The 20,127-nt window shown below is 42.4% G+C and overlaps 1 protein-coding gene across 1 annotated transcript in view; it reads left to right on the top strand.

Moving 5' to 3' along the window:
- Positions 1-1,986: 1,986 nt before the first annotated feature.
- Positions 1,987-20,127, top strand: part of CWH43 (cell wall biogenesis 43 C-terminal homolog) — a 79,930-nt gene continuing 61,789 nt past the window's right edge. The window contains exons 1-7 of the mRNA XM_032135682.2: positions 1,987-2,184; positions 4,185-4,376; positions 7,156-7,276; positions 7,637-7,791; positions 10,252-10,453; positions 14,075-14,163; positions 19,385-19,642. Of these exons, the coding sequence (XP_031991573.1) occupies positions 2,142-2,184; positions 4,185-4,376; positions 7,156-7,276; positions 7,637-7,791; positions 10,252-10,453; positions 14,075-14,163; positions 19,385-19,642 (1,060 nt within the window). The 5' untranslated portion in view covers positions 1,987-2,141. The remainder of the gene's footprint in view (positions 2,185-4,184; positions 4,377-7,155; positions 7,277-7,636; positions 7,792-10,251; positions 10,454-14,074; positions 14,164-19,384; positions 19,643-20,127) is intronic.

The raw sequence follows: 20,127 nt of genomic DNA, 5'->3' as shown, positions 1-20,127 counted from the left end.
CAAACACCTCATGTTCTCGTTCATAAGTGGGAGTTGAACAATGAGAACACAGGGCCACAAGGAAGGGAACATCACACACCCGGGCCTGTTGTGCGGGGATTGGGGGCTAGGGAAGGGATAGCATTAAGAGAAATACCTAATGTAGATGGCAGGTTGATGGGTGCAGCAAACCACCATGGCATGTGTATACCTATGTAACAAACCTGCACGTTCTGCACTTTTATCTCAGAATTTCATTGTGTACATTGTCTTTTCACTTTCTTGATGGAGTCTTTTGAAGCAAAAAGCTTTTAATTTTAATGAAGTCCAAGTTATCTATTATTTCTTTTGTTGCTTGTGCTTTGGCGTTTTATATATAATAGGAATCCATTGCCTAATTCAAGATCATGAAGATTTACTTTGATGTTTTCTTCCAAGAGTTTTACAGTTTTATCTCTTACATTTAGGTCTTTGATCCATTTCGAGTTCATATTTGTGTATGGTGTGAAATATGGATCCAACTTTATTCTTTTGCATACAGATAGTGGTCATAGAATCATTTTTTTGAAAAGACTCTTCCCTGTGGAATTGTCTTGGCAAGTTTGTGAAACTCATTTGACCCTAAAGGGGGGTTTTTATCTCCAGTCTCTCACTTCTATTCCATTAATCTATGTATCTACCCTTGAGATTGAGAGAGCTAGTAATTAACCAATTAAGAACTCTTGACTTGGTCAGGCGCAGTGGCTCACGCTGGTAATCCCAGCACTTTGGGCGGCCAAGGAGGATGGATCATGAGGTCAGGAGTTTGAGACCAGCCTGGCCAATATGGTGAAACCCCGTCTTTACTAAAAATACAAAAATTAGCTGGGCGTGGTGGCATGTGCCTGTAGTCCCAGTTGCGCGGGAGGCTGAGGCAGGAGAATCGCTTGAACCCAGGAAGCGAAGGTTGCAGTGAGCCGAGATTGATTATGCCACCGCACTCCAGCCTGGGCGACAGAGCAGGACTCCGTCTCAAACACAACAAAACAGAAAAATCTCTTTGCTCAATACTCCTATGGACTTAATAGCAATGATTGCTGCTAATGTGATTCTAATAATTTTTGGGCATGCCATCATTGTTTAATTTCAGAGCAAACTTTCTGGAACTGATAAATAATAAGCTTTTCTTAAGAAATTAAAGTGCATTAAAATAAATTGCTTTCAGGGGTTCTTAAACAAGTTCAAGACATCCAGGAGTGTGATACATTTGAGCGAGAAATAGCTGGCCTAGTTCACTCTCCACATTCATCAGAACGCCTCCCACCTTCTTTTTAGGGATAAGCACTTTCAAATATCATTATTCATAAACTAGGGGAGGGCCGGGTTTCCACTCTCATCAGTTACTTTCTCTCCCCTGAGAATATCTTGCAGCCGCTGGAATTTTGGGCCCCTTTGCTAGGAGGCAATTAACAAATTGCATTTTTACTATCAAAGCTGAGAGTGGCCCAGCAGTGGCCCTTGCCCTGCCGGCACGCTTCCGATGCGTCGCCCTGGCCTGAAGATCGCCACGGTCGGGTTCGCGCCCCGTGGTCCCCTAAAGCTTCCAGGGCGCTGGAGCCGGTGCACAGGACCTGCTCCTCCAGGGTCCCCATCTGGGTCTCCAGCGGTCCTTCCTCTCTGCCTTCTCCTCGCAGCACACCCCGTGGGCCTAGTCTAAACGAGGGCACCACTGGTTCGGAGTTGCACTTGTTCGCTCCCTCCTGGGCTCTGGCAGCGCTGCATCCCCGGGGTTGCTCCGGGTTCTGGCCCGATAGCAGAGTCAGAGGCGAGACGCATGTCCCCTGCGCCGGCCAAGGGTGCCGCTGGGGCTCGCGCCAAGGAGGCAAAGACGGGGACCAGAGGCGCCCGAGGCGGCGCAACGCGCACAGGTGGCGCCCGGCCTGGCCAGGCTCTGGCAGGCGAGGCTGGGTGTGGTCGGGAAGGGGCGGGCAGACCGGCCCCAACCCTCCTCGGTTGGGCAAGTGGGCCAGCTGGTTGGGGCTCACTTGGCGAGGGGACGCGGGGACGAGGGGCGCGGACGCGGGCCCGGGAGGAAGCGGCGGCGGGGACCTGGGGGCGCAGGGCTAGGGCAGCGGGCCCGGCCCTCACGGCTTTCCTGGAAAGCGCTGCCCCTCGCCGCGGCGATGACCTCGCTGTGGAGAGAAATCCTGTTGGAGTCGCTGCTGGGTAAGCCGAAGCCCCTCGCCGCGCGGTCGCGGGTGCCAGCTACCTGGGCCCTGTCCAGAGCCATGGCGCTAGGCCAGTTGGCTGAGTTCGGGTGGGAGGAAAAGGGCGCTCCGTGCCCAGAGTGGAGATGCTTATCGTCCTCTGGGAACTTTTCCTACTGAAGGGAATAAAGGAAAAGACCTAGATTGAAGTCCTCAAGCTGAGTCTGCGAGGCGCCCGCGGGAGACGCCGTAGCCCGAGTTCCCAGCAGCCCTGGGATGGTGCCCAAGGAGCGCGAATTCCCCTCGAGTCGGCCTTGATCCCGCGCCGCCGGCACCGTCCCCAAAGCCCCCCACCCGCGGCCTTTAAGTTTGACTTAATACAGTTCAGCGCTGAACTTTCAAATTCAGAAGGAAAGGGGCACCCGTTTTCCCCAGGAGCTGTAGGTGAACACCGGGCGGCAGCTGCTGCCGTGGGCTGGGCCCAGGACAAGTGGCCTTGGTGTCGGCTGCACACTTGGGCATTTGGCGAAAAGCATCAGACTCGAGTCTCATGAGCTGTCTCACCAGCTTTACAAAATCCCGAGGACAATTTTATTGGTGTAATTCTGTCAGAGCTGTGTGAATAATAAAATCAAAGTTCCCAGACAAACATTTGGGATATTGCTAGAATCCCCGGTTCGTTACAAAACAAAGATCCCTCTGGTCTGGGTGGGGAGCCTTCCTGAGAACTTGATTTTCAGGGAGCTGGTAATTCTCGGAAGGGCTTCAGACTATTTTTTTCTGGCTCAGCCTGTATCTATAAGTTGGGAGATGTACAGTGCCTAGCATTCAATAAGTACCTCAGGTACGAGGTACTCAGTGCACTTGATCTCATTTAATCCTCCCAACAACACTGTGAAGGGGTTGAAAGTCCTGTTTTGCTGATTAAGAAGGGGAGGTTGGAAAGTCAGTTGGTAGAAAGTTCCCACGCCTAGTAGTTAGACCGGCTACCTTTGGAGCCAGGCTGCTTCGAGTTAGGGCAACTCTGACATTTGCTACTTGTGTAACCTTAGGTACTCACTTAACTTTCCGAGTCTCAGGGTTTTGTTTGTTGTTTTGTTCTTGCTCAGTTTTTGCATTTATAAGAGGGGAGCGGAAATAGTACCCACGTCATAGCATATGGGGCTGTATAAGGAATGAGACAGATGGTCCATGTCAATACTTAGCACAGACCCTAGTGCATGGCAAGTGCCCGTAGCATTAATTATCATTATTGCTCAAGATTATACAGCAGTTGTTGGCAGAGGTATAACTTACTTCAGATCTGGGTATTCCACTACCCTGCACTGCCTCATGAGGATTGGACTGAAAATGGTTTACTCAAGGGAATGACTGTTGCCTCACTCAAGTGCTTTTGGGTGTAGTCTGGGGTTGGAGGAGAGAGTCCTGCTGCTTGCTGCCCTTTTGGACTCTCACAATATTTTTCATTATACAAGGGACAACTTAGGTAAGAAAATTTTGTCAATCAGGGTCCTGACGGGATGCCAGATTCAACTCAGATGGTCCAAATGAATAGGACTTAATAAAGAGACTGTCTACAGCCATATGGGCAAGGGAAAGGAACAAGCAAGGGATGTTGAGAGACTCACGGCAGCAGGAAGCCATCCTCTACTGGGGCCTGATGCGAGGAGTGGGAGAATATGTACATTTCACCAGAAATTTCACTTCTGGGTATATATCCTACAGATATACTCAGTGTCATGTGTTACATAGTGACATTTCACTAGGAAATTGCCATCGCTTTTCTGTCCATCAGTCTCTTAAGCACAACACAGTCAGTGCAGTGAGTTCTGCGGATCCCTACACAGCTGTAGAGCTCTTGTTTTGTTTCATGTCAGTGGAGACAACTGGAACCCAGTTCAGGCCAGAGTCATGAAGAAGAATGACCAGCCCAAGCGGCTGGAGTGGAGGGACAGGGCTATTGTTAGAAACAATGCTGAAGTTACACTTTCTCTCTTTAACTTTTTTTTTTTTTTTTAGGATATGTTTCTTGGTCTCTCTACCATGACCTGGGACCGATGATCTATTACTTTCCTTTGCAAACACTAGAACTCACTGGGCTTGAAGGTTTTAGTATAGCATTTCTTTCTCCAATATTCCTAACAATCACTCCTTTCTGGAAATTGGCTAACAAGAAGTGGATGCTAACCCTGCTGAGGATAATCACTGTTGGTAAGATTTAAAAGAATTTCTTTAAGTTGTTTTTTTAAGTTAAAAATCAAGTGAGATTATGTAGACTGTTCTTTGAATACTAAATATTTGAATTTAAAAAATCAAAGATTTCTCTTTCCCTTACCATTACCTTAGAAGAACTTTAGTAATTGGAAGAATAGACTGAGGGTCAATGTGTTTTACGTTTCCAATGCTTTTGCCAGACTAGAAAGACCTAAAAATCACTGCAATGAGTAGGGGAAAGACACCTTAAAGAACTGATCAGCTCTTGAATATATTGTATTTTTCTTTCCAACTGTGACATAACACTCAGGAGCCATTTAAAAAAGTTTGTTAAATAATAATTCACAAGAAATGTGAAAATTATGATGAAAAACACCACAGTAAGCAGTCAAACAAGAAACTAGGAAAAATATTTGCAACTCTTTTAGCCAAAGGGCTAATTTCTCTTATATATAGAGTTCCTACAAACCAATAATAAAAAGAGACCAACAACTCAATAGAAAAGGGGGCACAGGATCTGATCAGTTCACTGGAAAGGAAATACAATTATTTCTTAAAAATGGAATCAAATGTATAGATCATAAATTATACACATACAGATATGTTTATCTATAGTTTGACCAGTAGATCGGCAAAGAGCAGTCTGACTGCACTGTGCAGTAAGGGTGGGGAAACAGGCACTCATACATTGCTGGTGCGAGCGTCCATTGGCACAACCTCTATGGAGAACAATTTAGCAGTATTATCAAAATTACAAATATGCATATTTCACCAGAAATTCCACTTCTAGGAACATATCCTACAGATATACTCACAGTCACGCATTGCCTAGTGACATTTCACCAGGACATTGCCATCACACAACACAGTCAGAGCAGTGAGTTCTGTGGATTCCCACAAAGGTATAGAGCTCTTGTTTTGTTTTGTGTCAGTAAAGATGAAGTCTTGCTATGTTGCTCAGGCCGATCTCGAATTCCTGAGCTCAAGCCATTCTCCCTGGCCTCCCACAGTGCTGAGATTATAGGTGTGAGCCACGGCTCATGGCCTAGAGCTCTTGTTTTTAAAACAACTCAGGCTCAGAAGGATAGTGGTAAAAACTCCTGAAAAGTGTGCCCTTTACAAAGTTGGTGTCCATAGGAATTGAAAGACATGTCAAATGGTCTTGAAATTTTCAGCTCCAGAAATAACAAATGAAGTTTCCTACCCTTAACTGAGTATATAATTATTGATTTCAACTGGCATTGGCTTACAGTATCCTTACATGAACCACCGTAGCTCTGAGTCTTGCAAGATTCATTTCCTCATCACACTCCAGGTTGATTTTATGGGAGTGATCTCATAGGTGGTACTTTCTTGTCACCTTTGGTGCTGCCTATATGGGCCTTACCTATAGATCCACAGACTGAGTAGTTACTGGGACAGTTTCCATTACTTAAGTCCATTTTTGGCCCAGTAACTTCTGGTGACGGTAAGGGATGTGATATAAAATAAGTTTGGGGTAGATATTGTATTTTATTTTGATGCTTCCTATTCCCTTTTCACTTTCTTCCTCCATGAAAACCCATCCCCTTGAGCAGAAGTAGAATTATATTTGGAAATATGGAATAGGTAGGGAACATTACTCAGAGTTGAGGAGGAAGTGGCCGATCTCTGCTAAATGCTGTTCCAGGTGACCATTGAGCTTTGTTGTTGCTAACAGAGGCTGAAGTAAGCCACAATTTGTCTTAAAACTCCCTACAAATACTTCTTAAGGACATGAAACAACTTTGTTTTTAGAGTCCTGAGATATTCTTGTATAAATACAGAGAGGATCTGAGCGTTACATGCCATCTCACTTCTGGCACCTCAGATATTTTAGGTTAATTACTGTGTAATTAACTATGAAACCAGTTCACACTCCTATCAATTTAGATTATTTGTGACCCACCAGAATGGCTATAATCAAAAAAGGCAGACAATAATAAGTGTTGACAAGGATGTGGGGAAATTGGAACCTTCACACATTACTGGTAGAAATATAAGAAATGTAAAATGGCACAGCTGCTTTGGCAAAGCGTGATAGAAGCAGTTATTGTATGATCTAACAACTCTATTCCTTGGTATGTACTCAAGAAAAATGGTAACATCTGTTCACATATAAACTTGTACACAAATGTTCATAGCAGCATTATTCATGAGAGCCACAAAATGGAAACAACCTAAATGCCCATCAACTGATACATGGATAAACAAAATGTAGTATATACATGCCATGGAATATTATATAGCTATGAGGAATAATGAAACACTGATACATGCTACAACCTGGATGCACCCTGAAAACGTTATGCTAAGGGAAACAAGGCAGTCACAAAAGGCCACATATTGTACAATTTAATATGAAGTGCCCAGAATAGGAAAAATTCGTAGAGACAGAAAATAGATTAGTGGTTGCCAGAGGCTAGGGGATGTGGAGAGAAGGGAATGAGAAGTGACCTGCTAATGGGGATGGGGTTTCTTTTTGGGGTGATGAAGTTGTTCCGGAATTAGATAGTGGTGATTGTTGCACAACTTTATGAGTACACTAAAAACCATTGAATTGTATATTTTAACATGGTGACTTTTATGATATGTGAATTGTATTTCAATAAAAATTTCAAATACATATATAAAATTATACATCAACTCTGTCTTCCTGAGTATAAAGGTGGTATCAGATAACATGCATCGAATGCAGATCACGGAGTTCCAATCCATGCTTGCCAGAAATGCTTAGCTCTCCCTATTTTGTTTGTAGGCAGCATAGCCTCCTTCCAGGCTCCAAATGCCAAACTTCGACTGATGGTTCTTGCACTCGGGGTGTCTTCCTCGCTGATAGTGCAAGCTGTGACTTGGTGGTCAGGAAGTCATTTGCAAAGGTATGGTTAATGTTTCATGTACTTATAGACAAACAAGTATAACCAGTTACCAAAGGGAAACCTGGGGCCAGGAGTTCCAGGTTATAGTTCTTACCTTCCATATGGCCTTGTCGAAGTCTCCTTTTTTTCCTTTTCCCAAAACGAGGACATGAATACTTGCCATCAATCTCAATAAGGTTTTGAAAATTAAAGAATTATAGCAAGTTGCTGAAGTTGCTATATAGAGGCCAAGTCACATTCATTATTGCAAATTACCAATAAGACTATTTCAGCCACTTATTCTATGAAACTGAAATTCATGATGGACATAGTACATTGAGTCCACATAAAAAGTGTTTAAAAATACTTTTGCACTTACAGGTACCTCAGAATTTGGGGATTCATTTTAGGACAGATTGTTCTTGTTGTTCTACGCATATGGTATACTTCACTAAACCCAATCTGGAGTTATCAGATGTCCAACAAAGTGATACTGACATTAAGTGCCATAGCCACACTTGATCGTATTGGCACAGGTAATACAGTAACTTAGGAATTTCCTCTTTTGCAGAGCTTACCTTTCCTATGTGAATGTTGCACATCTTGAAAAGAAAATCTATAAAAGTAGTCTTTCTGCATTGTATCTATATTTCAGCTTTTTCTTCCTCTGAAATAATAATTGGTGCGCCCAGTGGGCTATTTGCTAAGCAGGAGGCACATTTTCCTTGCCTGTACAGACAGAGGGTGAAAATAAAATACCATTACTGGTTTGTAGCACTGTGGCAGTGGGAGACAAGAACCAGGCCTCATATCCCAGCTGGCAGTCAGCTCTGTCTTCCTCCTCCTTTCCCCTGGTCAGGGCTCTATAGGATGGGATTCTCCATCCTCCACCTCCACACTGACCCCAGTACATCTGTAACATTAAGGAAAGTTTCTGTGACCTACAGCTGTCACTGGAACTCCCTGGGTTTTTTTTCCCAGAGGTCTGAAGCTCCAAATCTAAGACTTGAAAAGAAAGGAAACCTGGCATATGCATACCGACTTTCCAATCACCTGTCTCTCCCAGGGGCCAGCTTTCTCTGAGACAGAAACATGCCCAGCTTGGAGATTGTTTTACAAACCAACCCGAGACTTTTCTAAAAAGAAGGGAGAAGTATTAGTAGATTCTAGTTAACTTGCTCCTAGCTTTTTGTGTAACTCTCAGTGAGTCACTGTTCTTCTGTAACTAAAAGGTGAAATCTCACAGATTAATGGAAGTTCAGAGGGTATTGGCTCACCACAAACAAAGTGCTTGTATAATTCCCCCTGTGACTTAGAATTCGGTCTCGTCCCCTAACATATGTTTTGCATTCATATCTAGAGGCAGAGACTTGGGCAGCCCATTTTGCAGGTACAGCCTGATAAAGATCTGAACTTCAGGGTACTGTTTACATTTCCTGACTTTTCTTCTATCTGGCCTCTGTTTTAAATGTATGTGACCCAGTTCCTGGCTGGCAGTCCCTGCCTCCATTTCTGCTCTGTGCCTTCCTTTATAAAACTGACTGTTCACCCTGCAACTTCTCAGCCTATCTGAGCATACCAAGTATTTTTTGTAGTTTCCTTTGACGATTTGTTGGGTCCTGGGTGGGGGTGGAGTCACCCACTGTAATACACTGCATTTTACTCAGCAAATTCAGTTAGATGGCTCTTTTTCCTCAAAACTCTCTGCTGAGCCCCCAGACCCCTGGCCTCCCTTCTGTCACCACCGCCCTCTCCCACTCCATCCCATCCCCATAGCTCTCGGCTCTGCCCCTCCTCACTCTGATCCTGTTAATGTCAGAGAAGCTTTCTTGGGAAATTAGACTGCCAGCCATACAGTCAGACCCTAAGACCTTCCTTCTGTCCTGTAGAGGGCTGGATGGGGTCACAAAGCATCTGCCCAATAGGCTCTCTCTGTTTCTACGAAGAAGTCCTGCTGGCATCTTCTCCAGTTGTTACAGTTTTGTGTGTGAAGTCATTGCTGTGACGAATTGGACCTCTTGGCTAAACAGTACCAAGGAGCTACACTGCCCAAGCTCCAATCCCAGGTTCCTAGGTTATCTTTACCAGCTGTGTGAACTTGGAAAGGCTACCTGATCTCTCTGGGTCTGTTTTCTTGTTTTTGAGCTGGAGTTTCACTCTTGTTGCCTGGGCTGGAGTGCAGTGTCGCGATCTCGGCGCACTGCAACCCCTGCCTCCCAGGTTCAAGCGAGTCTCCTGACTCAGCCTCCTGAGTAGCTGGGATTACAGGCGTCTGCCACTGTGCCTGGTTAACTATTTTTTTTTTTTTCTGTATTTTTAGTAGAGACAGAGTTTCACCATGTTGGCCAGGCTGGTCTCAAACTCCTGACCTCAGGTGATCCAGCCGCCTTGGCCTCCCAAAGTGCTGGGATTGCAGGCTCGAGCCACCGCGCCTGGCCCTGTTTTCTAATTTGTAAAATAGGATTAATAGTAGAGCCTACCTCATAAAGTTGTGAAAGTTAAATGAGTTAATATAAAATTAATATACAGGGCTTGGAAGAGGGGTTGGTGCACAGTGGCTGCCCAGTCAATGCACTAATATTACTCTGCATCCACAGAGGGTGAGATGAGAGCCCTGTTCTTTGGGAGGAAGCAGCTTGTGTACTGGAAATGTTCCACTCAATTTGTACAACATTTGTTCCCAAACACAAACACTTTTTCTGCAATGCGTTAACTTCACATGAAGCAAATAATTTTCTGCATTTTCACCTGTTGAATTCGAAAATGCCTTTTCTCCCTTAAACCATTCCTTATCTGGCTTGCATGGAATTAACTCTCCCACTAAATAGCTGTCAGCACGTTTAGCTTCGTATTGTAGTTGCATGTCTCATCTCCTCTTCCGAAGTAAGCTTCTTGAAGCCAAATTACCATTTCTTCCTTGCTAAAAGTCTGCTAAATATAGAGCGCGAGTTTCCATATAACTAAAGTTTTTCCATATATGTATTTTTTAATTCTAGATGGTGACTGCCGTAAACCTGAAGAAAAGAAGACTGGAGAGGCAGCCACGGGGATGGGCTCTAGACCCAACTGGCTGCTGGCAGGGGCTGCTTTTGGTAGCCTTGTGTTCCTCACCCATTGGGTTTTTGGAGAAGTCTCTCTTGTTTCCAGATGGGCAGTGAGTGGGCATCCACATCCAGGGCCAGATCCTAACCCATTTGGGTGAGTTTGGGTTTGGAAGCAATCACAAAATTGGCAGTTACGCCTGGAGGAAGCAATGCCTCCTTTGTCAGACAGCTAGGTCTGTGCTAGCCAGATATTTCAAACCCACTCTCCCTAGATATCAGAATGTGGCATGAAATTATTGTGTGCTCTGGAGAGAAGGGCACCGGAAGGGTCTTTTCCGCTGTGCAGAAGGATTGCTGAAAAGTAGATATGGGAGGCCCAATGGTTGTGCACAGCTAAGTAAGAGGTTCCCAGAGCTCCAGCATAGGCATCCCGAGGAATGCCTGCACAGAAGAGCATTCTCAGTGGTGGGAGAGGAGCAGCATTCCCTGGCCATTTCCTCCAGACCCTCTGGTTATGGTTATGGGCATTTAGTAGGACAAGACCACAGTCCTCTGAGGAGACTAGATTGGCTGCCTGGGGCACAGATCTCTATTCTCAGCAAAGGAGGGCAGCCCCAGGAGATCCCTGCATCTTCTGGTACTTTCTTGTTCCAGCTGTGGGACACACCGGGAGTTAGTAGTCTGGAGTCAAGTGTTGGTCCTTGTGTTTGGTCCTTTTTAACCCTCTCTCTGCTCTTCCTGACACATTTTTTCTCTTGTAACTGGCTCCATCTCTTCTTGCAAAAAAATCGGAGGAATTCTTAAAAGATCTGCCTCCGATATCTTTTCTCTCTTGTAGTGCTGAATTCTTACAATTGAAGGCATGCAGCTGCCTACTGGATCTTTCCCCAGCAGGGATCTGGGCATGTCCCACAGGCTTGTCAACCTCAGCTTGTCCAAATCTGAACTCAGTATTTCCTAGTCCTCCACGCATGTTCTTCTTCCCCCATGCCCAGGTCCACTTTGTCTGTCCACCTCATCATCCAAACCTGAAACCAAGAGTTCGCGCAGAATTCTCCATCTTCCTCATTTTCTCCAACTCAGTTCTATGACTTCTCTTAGATTAACCCCTTCCTCTCTATCCCTAAGTACATCTGCCTTAGTGGAGTCCTCACCATTTTTTCATTCAGGCTATTACTGTTGTCTCCTAATTGTCTCTCTTTAGCAGAATCTTCTCCACATGGCTCCAGAATGATCTCTGTAAAATGCATATCTGATTCCACCACTCCTTTACTTATAATCTCTCAGCAGTTCCCCACCCAATACCAGGCGAAAATACTGCCCCCAATTCTCCCATATGAGGCAGGATCTGGCCCCCCTACTTATCTTTCCAAATGCTTTCTGATCTCATCCTCCTGCTTCACCTGAGTCGAACCCACTTGCGCTTCTCTGGAAGTGCCAGACTGTTCCAGTCCCCTATCTGCCTGGGCTTGCTTTTCTGCCTTGATGTCCTGGCAAGCCCTACTCCCTTCAAAATCCAGCACAAACATTTTCTCTGTGAATTATTCTCTTATTATCACAGGGTATACTCCCTTATGCCACATACTATAATGCTTTGAGTCAATCAATTTTTATATATGTGTTATATATGTGTACACACACACACACACATATGTGTCTGTTAGAAACTCTATATTCTGTATTACAGATTTTAAAAAATGTTTTTCTTCCTGTCTAGACACTAAGTCTCTTGAGGGCAGGGAATGGGAAAAGGAATGAATATTGATTACTTACTCTGCGTCAGGTCCTGAACAAGGACGTTTGAAAATATTATTTCATTTAGAGTCTTTATCTTCTTCCATATCTGGGAGGAAGGCAGAGAAGAAAGACAGGAACAAAAGGCCAGAGAGGAAGGAAGAAGTTTATTCCTATGTGTTAAAGCTTAGTTTCCAAAGTTACCTGTGAAAACAAGCATACGTTTTGTGGCAGAGTAAAGGAAGAACTTTAATGGTAAATGGTGAGTCCTGGTAGCGAGGAGAGACTCACCATTCAACTCTGGGCCAATCATGTTACCTCCCTGGCCTTGCTTTTCTCACAAGAAGAATGTAACTAAACTTCAGGGGGAAACTTTCTCACATAAATAAAATGAGCATTTGCTTTTCAGACATTTCCTAATCCTGTATGTTAGAATGAGACATTGAAGACAGAAATGCAACTCACGAGACCAGCATTTCCCAAACTGTGTTCTGTGAGATGCTGGTTTCTTGAGATGTTAATGGTTACTCTGAGAAAAAGAAAATGCTTCTACATCAAATAGGTTGAGGAAATAGTGCGTTTCAATCTCCCTTTCTTTGTGCTTCACAATGCACATCAGCATATTAGAGACTTTTGGAGGTTTCTCAAAGTTATTTGAACATGGAATTCTTCTTTAGAACATCTATTAATATCTGACAGAATAGGTGTGTTTCTCAGAACCAGCTTGAGAAATGTTGCATTAGACCATCATCGTGAATAGCTGGGACTACAGGCACGTGACACTACACCTGGTTCACTTAAAACTTTTTTTTTTTTTTTTTGTAGAGGCAAGGTCTCACTATTTTTTCCAGGCTGGTCTCAAACTCCTGACTTCAAACGATCCTCCCACCTTTGCCTCCCAAAGTGCTAGTATTACTGTCATGAGTCACTGTGCCTGGACCTATCTGCATTATTTATTAATGGTGTTTATTATATGTCTCCCCCACTGGAATGTGAGCTCTATGGGAGAAAGGGATCGTTGTTCATTCATGCATCCCAAACACCTAGCACGGAGCCTGGCACATGGTGGGCACTCAAAAATATTTGTTGTTGATTTGGGAGTAGAAAAAGATCCACAATGTCTTTCATGGCCTCTTCTCATATTTGGTCTTCTGTAGCCCCAGGGTCATTCTTACACAGGTAGGAGCAGGCAGTAATGTGGCTAGTAGCCTCATCCCAGAGCCTGAGGACCATTTTAGATTCTTAGTCCTATGTGGGCTACTGTGTATGACCTCAGGCAGGTTACTTATGTGCTCTTTCCCCCAGTATTCTCCTCTGCAAAATGGGGATAATATTAGCATTTATCTTACAGGCACATGAGAATTAAATGAATAATAATTACAGGGGAAAATCTTAAAATAGTGCCTAGTATGTAGTGCATGCTATGGTTTTGAGCTTAATTTATGTGACAGCTACTTAAATGAGTCCTATGTTCTAGCTATTATTGTTTCTGGGTTTCCTTCTAAAGTTTAGTTAAATTTCTTTTTTCCTCCTCTTGCAACTTTTTGCCAAAATAGCAAAAGAATAAAATAGTTTGTGGTTGTTTTAAAAGACACACAGCTATCAGTTATTTATCAAACTGACACTGGTCTTGGGAAGGCAGAGACTCTAGGCAAGACCAGTATTGAGGTAGAGGAAAGAAAGGAAAAAAAGCAAACTAAATAGAAACCATTCCAATGACCTTTGCTTTTCGTTCTTGGCAGAATCATTTAAAATGTTACTGACCAACATGGACTGTACTTTAACAGTCTGAGAAAGCTTGGTTACTGTGCTTACGTGATAAGTTGGCAGATATCATTGATCTCATGGCAGAGGTTTTATTCCTCCTCTGTTCTGAATGTGTATAATATTGGCTCCCAGTGGGCTCTCATGATCACACTGGTTGTTTCACACACATTATCGCTTATATGTACCCAGAGGTGGGAGGTATATTTCTATTTTATATTCAGGATGATGAAATATTACTAATGTCACATGTCTTAGAGCATGTCCTTTTTCACAGAGGTGCAGTACTGCTGTGCTTGGCAAGTGGATTGATGCTTCCAGCTTGTTCGTGGTTTTGTGGTACTGGTTTGATCTGGTGGGTTACAGGTATGTGGAATTTACCTGCAGATAGAACATCACTGAACTTGGTTATCCGGTTTGTTTGCAAGCATGCGCAACTCGGCTGAAAGTAGATACAACCACACAAATATGTACTGTGGCCAAATGGGCTGTTGCAAACAGCAACTATAACGCAGATGTCACCAAGGTCACCAGTGACTACCTGCTCTGAGTTCCTGCTTCCTCCTACCTCCGCCTCCCCTCCTCCTGTGGCTGTGCTGCTTTCCTGGACTACACTGCCATAATACTACCTACTCTCAAAAATACATAAACAAGGCACATGTGTTAAGTAGCAGATTTATAAAAATTCTTGACTTTTAATTAAAATATATTATTTTATTTGTATAAATTTATGGGTTACAAGTGAGATTGATTGGTTGATAACATGTGCAGGTTTGTTATATAAGTAAATTCGTGCAATGGGGGTTTGTTGTACAGATTATTTTGTTACTCAGGTAATAAGCCTAGTACCCGTTATTCTTCCTGATCCTCTCTCTCCTCCTACCTGCCTCTGGTAGACCCCAGTGTCTGTTGTTCCCCTCTTTGTGTCCATGTGTTCTCATCATTCAGCTCCCATTTAATGATAACATGCAGCATTTGGTTTTCTGTTCCTGCATTAGTTTGCTAAGGATAATGACCTCCAGCTCCATCCGTGTTCCTGCAAAGGATATGATCTCATTCTTTTTTATAGCTGCATAGTATTCTGTGGTGTATATTATCACATTTTCTTTATCCAGTTTACCATTGATGGGCATTTAGGTTGATTCCATGTCTTTACTACTGTGAATAGCGCTGCAATGAACATATGCGTGCATGTGTTTTTATGGTAGAACAATTTATATTCCTTTGGTTACATACCCAGTAATGGGATTGCTGGGTCAAATGGTAATTCTGTTTTGAAGAATTGCCACACTGATTTCCACAATTGTTAGACTAATTTACACTCTCACCAGCAGTGTATAGATGCATAGATTGGGTAGTGGTCAAGTCAGAGTTCTTAGCCTATCCCTCACCTGATGGATACAGTGAACCCATTAAGTAATTCTCATCAGTAGCAGATTTTACTGAGAAGATGAGGGCTGTGCATTGCCATATTGCTAGCTGCCAGACCTCTTTCACTCTTCAAGATTCCTTGCTTTTCTGTGTTTCAAAAATGCCCTTTAGAATTCCATGATGAAGCTCCATTTCCCTTTCTCCTTTACATGTAACAGTGGAGCTCCCAGCCTTCCACCCAGCTTTCCATGTCTGGATCCCTGTCATGGATCCCACCCAGGGGTCCATGTCTGGATCCCTGTCATGGATCCCACCCAGGGGTCCATGTCTGCTTACTCAAAGACCTGACCCATCTCTTCCCAGTTACACCCTTTAGGACCCCAGAAGTATCAGTGAAGACAATCATGTTTTGGGCTGCCCTCTTCCCTCTCCCCTAGTCTTTGTGAAGAGGAGGGAGCATTGAACTTATTTTCCTATAACAGAATTATGCCAGCCCTCCTCCTTTCCCTTAAAAGGCAGTATTTAATGATTATAGTCAGGTTTTCTGAATCTAAGTAAAAAAAACCACTTTATTATATAGCAAATACTGTATTTGGTTTATGTGAGGAGAGATGAGATGTTGTTAATACATGTTAATTAAGTTGGTGATTCAGAGTGGTACTCTAGATGCTGTGTGTGGGTTTGAGAGACTGTATCAGTAATAGAAGATTTAGGATGACAACATAGCAAGTGCATTTCTGTACACCATAAGTGCCATCACATTTGCATGGAAATGTATGTGTAATCCAGATACATGGCTAAATCGATGAGGTTGGCCAGGCCCTCTTCCTCCTGGAGCTATGTGAGCACACTGTTGCAGTCTTGTTGAGCTGTTTGTACTTGCTTGTGTATTTTTTGATAGGCATTGTATTTGGAGCCTGTGGAGGTTTGTGTGTACATAGCAGTAATCTTTCTTCTCATTAGAGAGTTTATTTGTGAGATTCCTCAGGAAAAGGGCCAGGAAAGTTTGTCAGTGCTGAGTTTGCATTAAGCATATATAGTAGCTTCTTAATCTGCATATAACTTGGAAAAGGAAAAAGAAATACATTGAGAGTTTGTTCAGCATTTATATCATGCCTTTTCTCATAAAGTAGAAGCAAAGTGCTTATTGGGCAGGTAGTTAACAGCTTCATTTTAACGTGAAGAACACAGAGAAATAGACTGTTAAAGAACAGAAAAGCTGTGAATCTACTGTCTTATACTTATTTCCCCAGACAAGTAAGGTCATATCCTTGAGAGTCAAACCTAATCTAGTTTTGCTGTGTCTCTGGAGTATTAAATAGTAGCTTTAAAGACTCTAAGAGAAGCAGATTTAAGGCTTTTACAAGGCTGCTTGCAGTAGAAGAAAGCAGGGCTGTAATTCACCAGCTTCATCTTGCTTTCTGATCATTTACTCACCTGCAATAAGTTGGAGCTCAAGCTTAATTATCTGGAGGTGGTCCCCACTTTTCACTGTGATTCGTCTCTGGAAACCACACAATAAAGCAAGCTGTGGCCAAAGGAATCCTGTTTTCCCATTGTACAGTTTACGCTGACAATCCCAACTGGAGACTCAGCATGAAATTAATTATGGCAGTGACTGAACAATTTCATACAAGCAAAGATACAGGTGCTTTAAATGTTGATAGCAGTTAAATTAGTAAAGCCAGAGTTCTATTTTTCAAAAAGGCTAGATATAGTAAACACATTGATAGGACCCCATTGTACTGTAGTGTCCAGATAATTTTACTATATAGAAAACTTGATTTATTGAAAACTTACATGTCAGTTATTATAACTGTTATTGAAATGGTTACTATTACTTCTCCTTGATGTCTTTGATGTTGTACAGATTTGGGGGAGATTATTGGAAGGGCTCAAACAAAAGCAGTTAAGGAATACAGTTAAGTGAAAAAGGTAAAGTGACTAACAGTGCATATCATATACTATCATTGGTGTACAAAAAGGAAAGGAAATGCATGCACATATGTATTTCTTTGTATGTGTAGAGTATCTCTGGAAGGATGCAAAGGTAAGTGCTTACGCTGGATTGGTTGCCATCACTAAGGGGAACAAATGGGTTACGGGTCAGAAAGTCCCTTTTGTAGCATTTGAATTGTAATTTTGAATTTATAACCTACTTAAACAGTACAATTTTGGTGGATTTAAAATATAGAGCCTATTTAAAAATAGAAATAAAAATGATAACAGTCAAGATAAATTTGAGAGATGTTTTCATTCCCTCTAGATAATTCTCTGTAGTAAGACAAAGAGAACAATATTATTCTAACGTCTTTAGATTAGAATATCAAATTCGGGATCATTCTTTTAAAAACAGTCATTGTAAGCCATAAGTAAGAAAAATTCAACCTCACTAATAGTCAAATAAGTGCAATTTAAAATGTCATAGCATTTTCGACCTTAATTTGGTAAAGATTTTTGGCATTATTACATATATTTGGTGAAGATTTTTACCAAGTTAAAGATGAAATTTTGGCAGGATTTAAGAGGTGTCGAGACTTGGCAAGTTTTCTGCAGGAAGCAAAGACAAGTATTAGGTTTCCTGAAAGTTGGGTATAAGGTTTCCTGAAAGTTGCTTTCAGGAAAGCAACTGGTCACAAGTCATGACTTTAAAATACTTATGCCCCTTAACATAAGAGTTGTGTTGCTAGGAATCCGCTTTAAGGAGATAATAGGTAATGTGGTAAGGGATCATGAACATCACACTGTTGTTTTAAAAGCTTGACGTAGGAACCTTCACAAATGGCCGGCAATAGGAAAATGCTTACTTGTATTGTGGTGTATTTAACCAGTGAAGTATTATATGTACATTAAAATGTTTTAGAAAAAGATTATTTACACTAGTAAGTGTTCCTGATATAATGTTTCATAAAAAGCAGCGTATAGTCTTTAATATGTGGTACAATTCCATTTATGTAAAAATACTTCTGTATATACACAGAAGATGACTTAGAAATACACAGAAATATTGGCTGTGGTTATCTCCATCTTAGACAATCCTTAATTGCTTCTTTTCAGTTCTGTATTTTTAAAATTTCTAAAGCAAATAGGCATTACAGTTGTTTTATTTTAAAATAAAAAATTCCATTGAGAATCTAGGTATTTGAAGATCTCCCTATGGAGTTAAACTCCATGGGTTGTAGAGGACCTTGGAATCTAGTTCTCATGCTCATCTGAGAGATGTTCTTTTTGAAGTAGGGAGAAATAGGCAGTCAGGCAGGTGGCATTGCCCTGTGATGGTGCAATGGAATGTATTGATGAACTTATTGAGCCATGGGGCATTAAGATGCTGACTGGGGCCACTTTCTGCTTCCCACTCCTTTCTGGAGTTCTTGGCTGAAGTAGTGAAGAGCCTGCTGTAGCTACCCTTGAAGGGTGGGTCCCAATTATACAACATGGATTGGAATGTTTCAAAAATGCCGTATTTTCTATGGAAAGGGGTTATATTGATGGTCCCAAGATGGAGTGGACCCTGCAGTGCAATTTCAAAGCTGATTTCACAAGAATTGAGGGAAAGGTTATGTGACCTCAGCATTGGCTCAATAAACTAAGATTTACAGAGTCCCTGTTGTGGATCAGGCAGAATGCATAGCTCCCGACACCTAGCAGGCTGTCGGGTAATGAATGAACTGATTGCAGAATTGCTAAAGCAGTGAGCCTACAAATGCTACCTCTTCTCTTGGGGCTGTGTGGTTGGAAAAGTCAATGTACCTCTTGTAGGACAGGTGGCAGCATTTAGATGGACAGAAATTCCTTAGAAGCCCCTTAACAGAAGCGTTCTAGAAACCACACTCTACCTGTTTTCTAATGTCCTGCATCTGATTGGTTAAATGCAATGGACATATTTTTGGTATTGCAGATAATTTTAGTTTTTATTGCTGTTAGGATCTTAACAGCAATTACCTAAAAATACCTTTTCCCCTCCTCCTGCCCTTTCTGAAGAAATAGCACTGAACTGAGATTTACTAGATCCACATTCTACCTCCAGTTGAGACAATAACTGGCTGTGTGACATTGGGCAAATCACATTAACCTTGTCAGACCTTAGTTTTCTCATCTGTCTGGAGACTGGATCAGTATACCCCTAAGGTCTGTTCTGGTCCTAATGGCTGTAAATTGGTCATCCTCTGAGCTCGACTGCTTTCCTGTCTGATTCGTTTCTCTCTCTCACAAACAGGAACAGCTTCAGCTGCGGGGCTCCTTTACCTGCACACATGGGCAGCTGCTGTGTCTGGCTGTGTCTTCGCCGTCTTTACTGCGTCCATGTGGCCTCAAACACTTGGACACCTTATTAACTCAGGGACAAACCCTGGGAAAACCATGACCATTGCCATGATATTTTATCTTCTAGAAATATTTTTCTGTGCCTGGTGCACAGCTTTTAAGTTTGTCCCAGGAGGTGTCTACGCTAGAGAAAGATCAGATGTGCTTTTGGGTGAGTACATTTGAAAGGTCTGGATTAAAATAATTGCTCAAAAATATCCTTATGGACTGACCAGGATTTAGCACCTTATGTAACTGGTGGAAATAAAGAGGATGATCTAGCTTTCTTAGTAAAATAGACTCTCTTGATTAAAACACAAAACCTGGAGGGATGTTTAAATTATAAATTAAAATCAAATGTATTAATTTACCAGCGCATTTCAGTAATACTTATTACTACAAATGTCTTTTAAATTAATTAGTTGTGAAAAGATTCAGTCCCTACTAAAGCGTAAACAATGTAACACTTGTGTTATACGATGTGTTAGGAAAAGGTATGATCATGATACTCATGCTGCCACTTCAGTGGTTGGCTCGTAAACATACATAGGGATTGTGATTTTTTTGGGTTCCCCTGAATTTTATTTACGAATGTTTTTTGAGATGAAGTCTTACTCTGGCAGTGGTGTGATCATAGCTCACTGCAGCCTTGAGCTC

The sequence above is a fragment of the Hylobates moloch genome, unplaced genomic scaffold, assembly GCF_009828535.3.
Source record: "Hylobates moloch isolate HMO894 unplaced genomic scaffold, HMol_V3 SCAFFOLD_17, whole genome shotgun sequence".
NCBI lineage: Eukaryota > Metazoa > Chordata > Mammalia > Primates > Hylobatidae > Hylobates > Hylobates moloch.
Note: the sequence above shows the minus strand (reverse complement) of the source record. Positions and strands in the feature narration are given on the sequence as shown.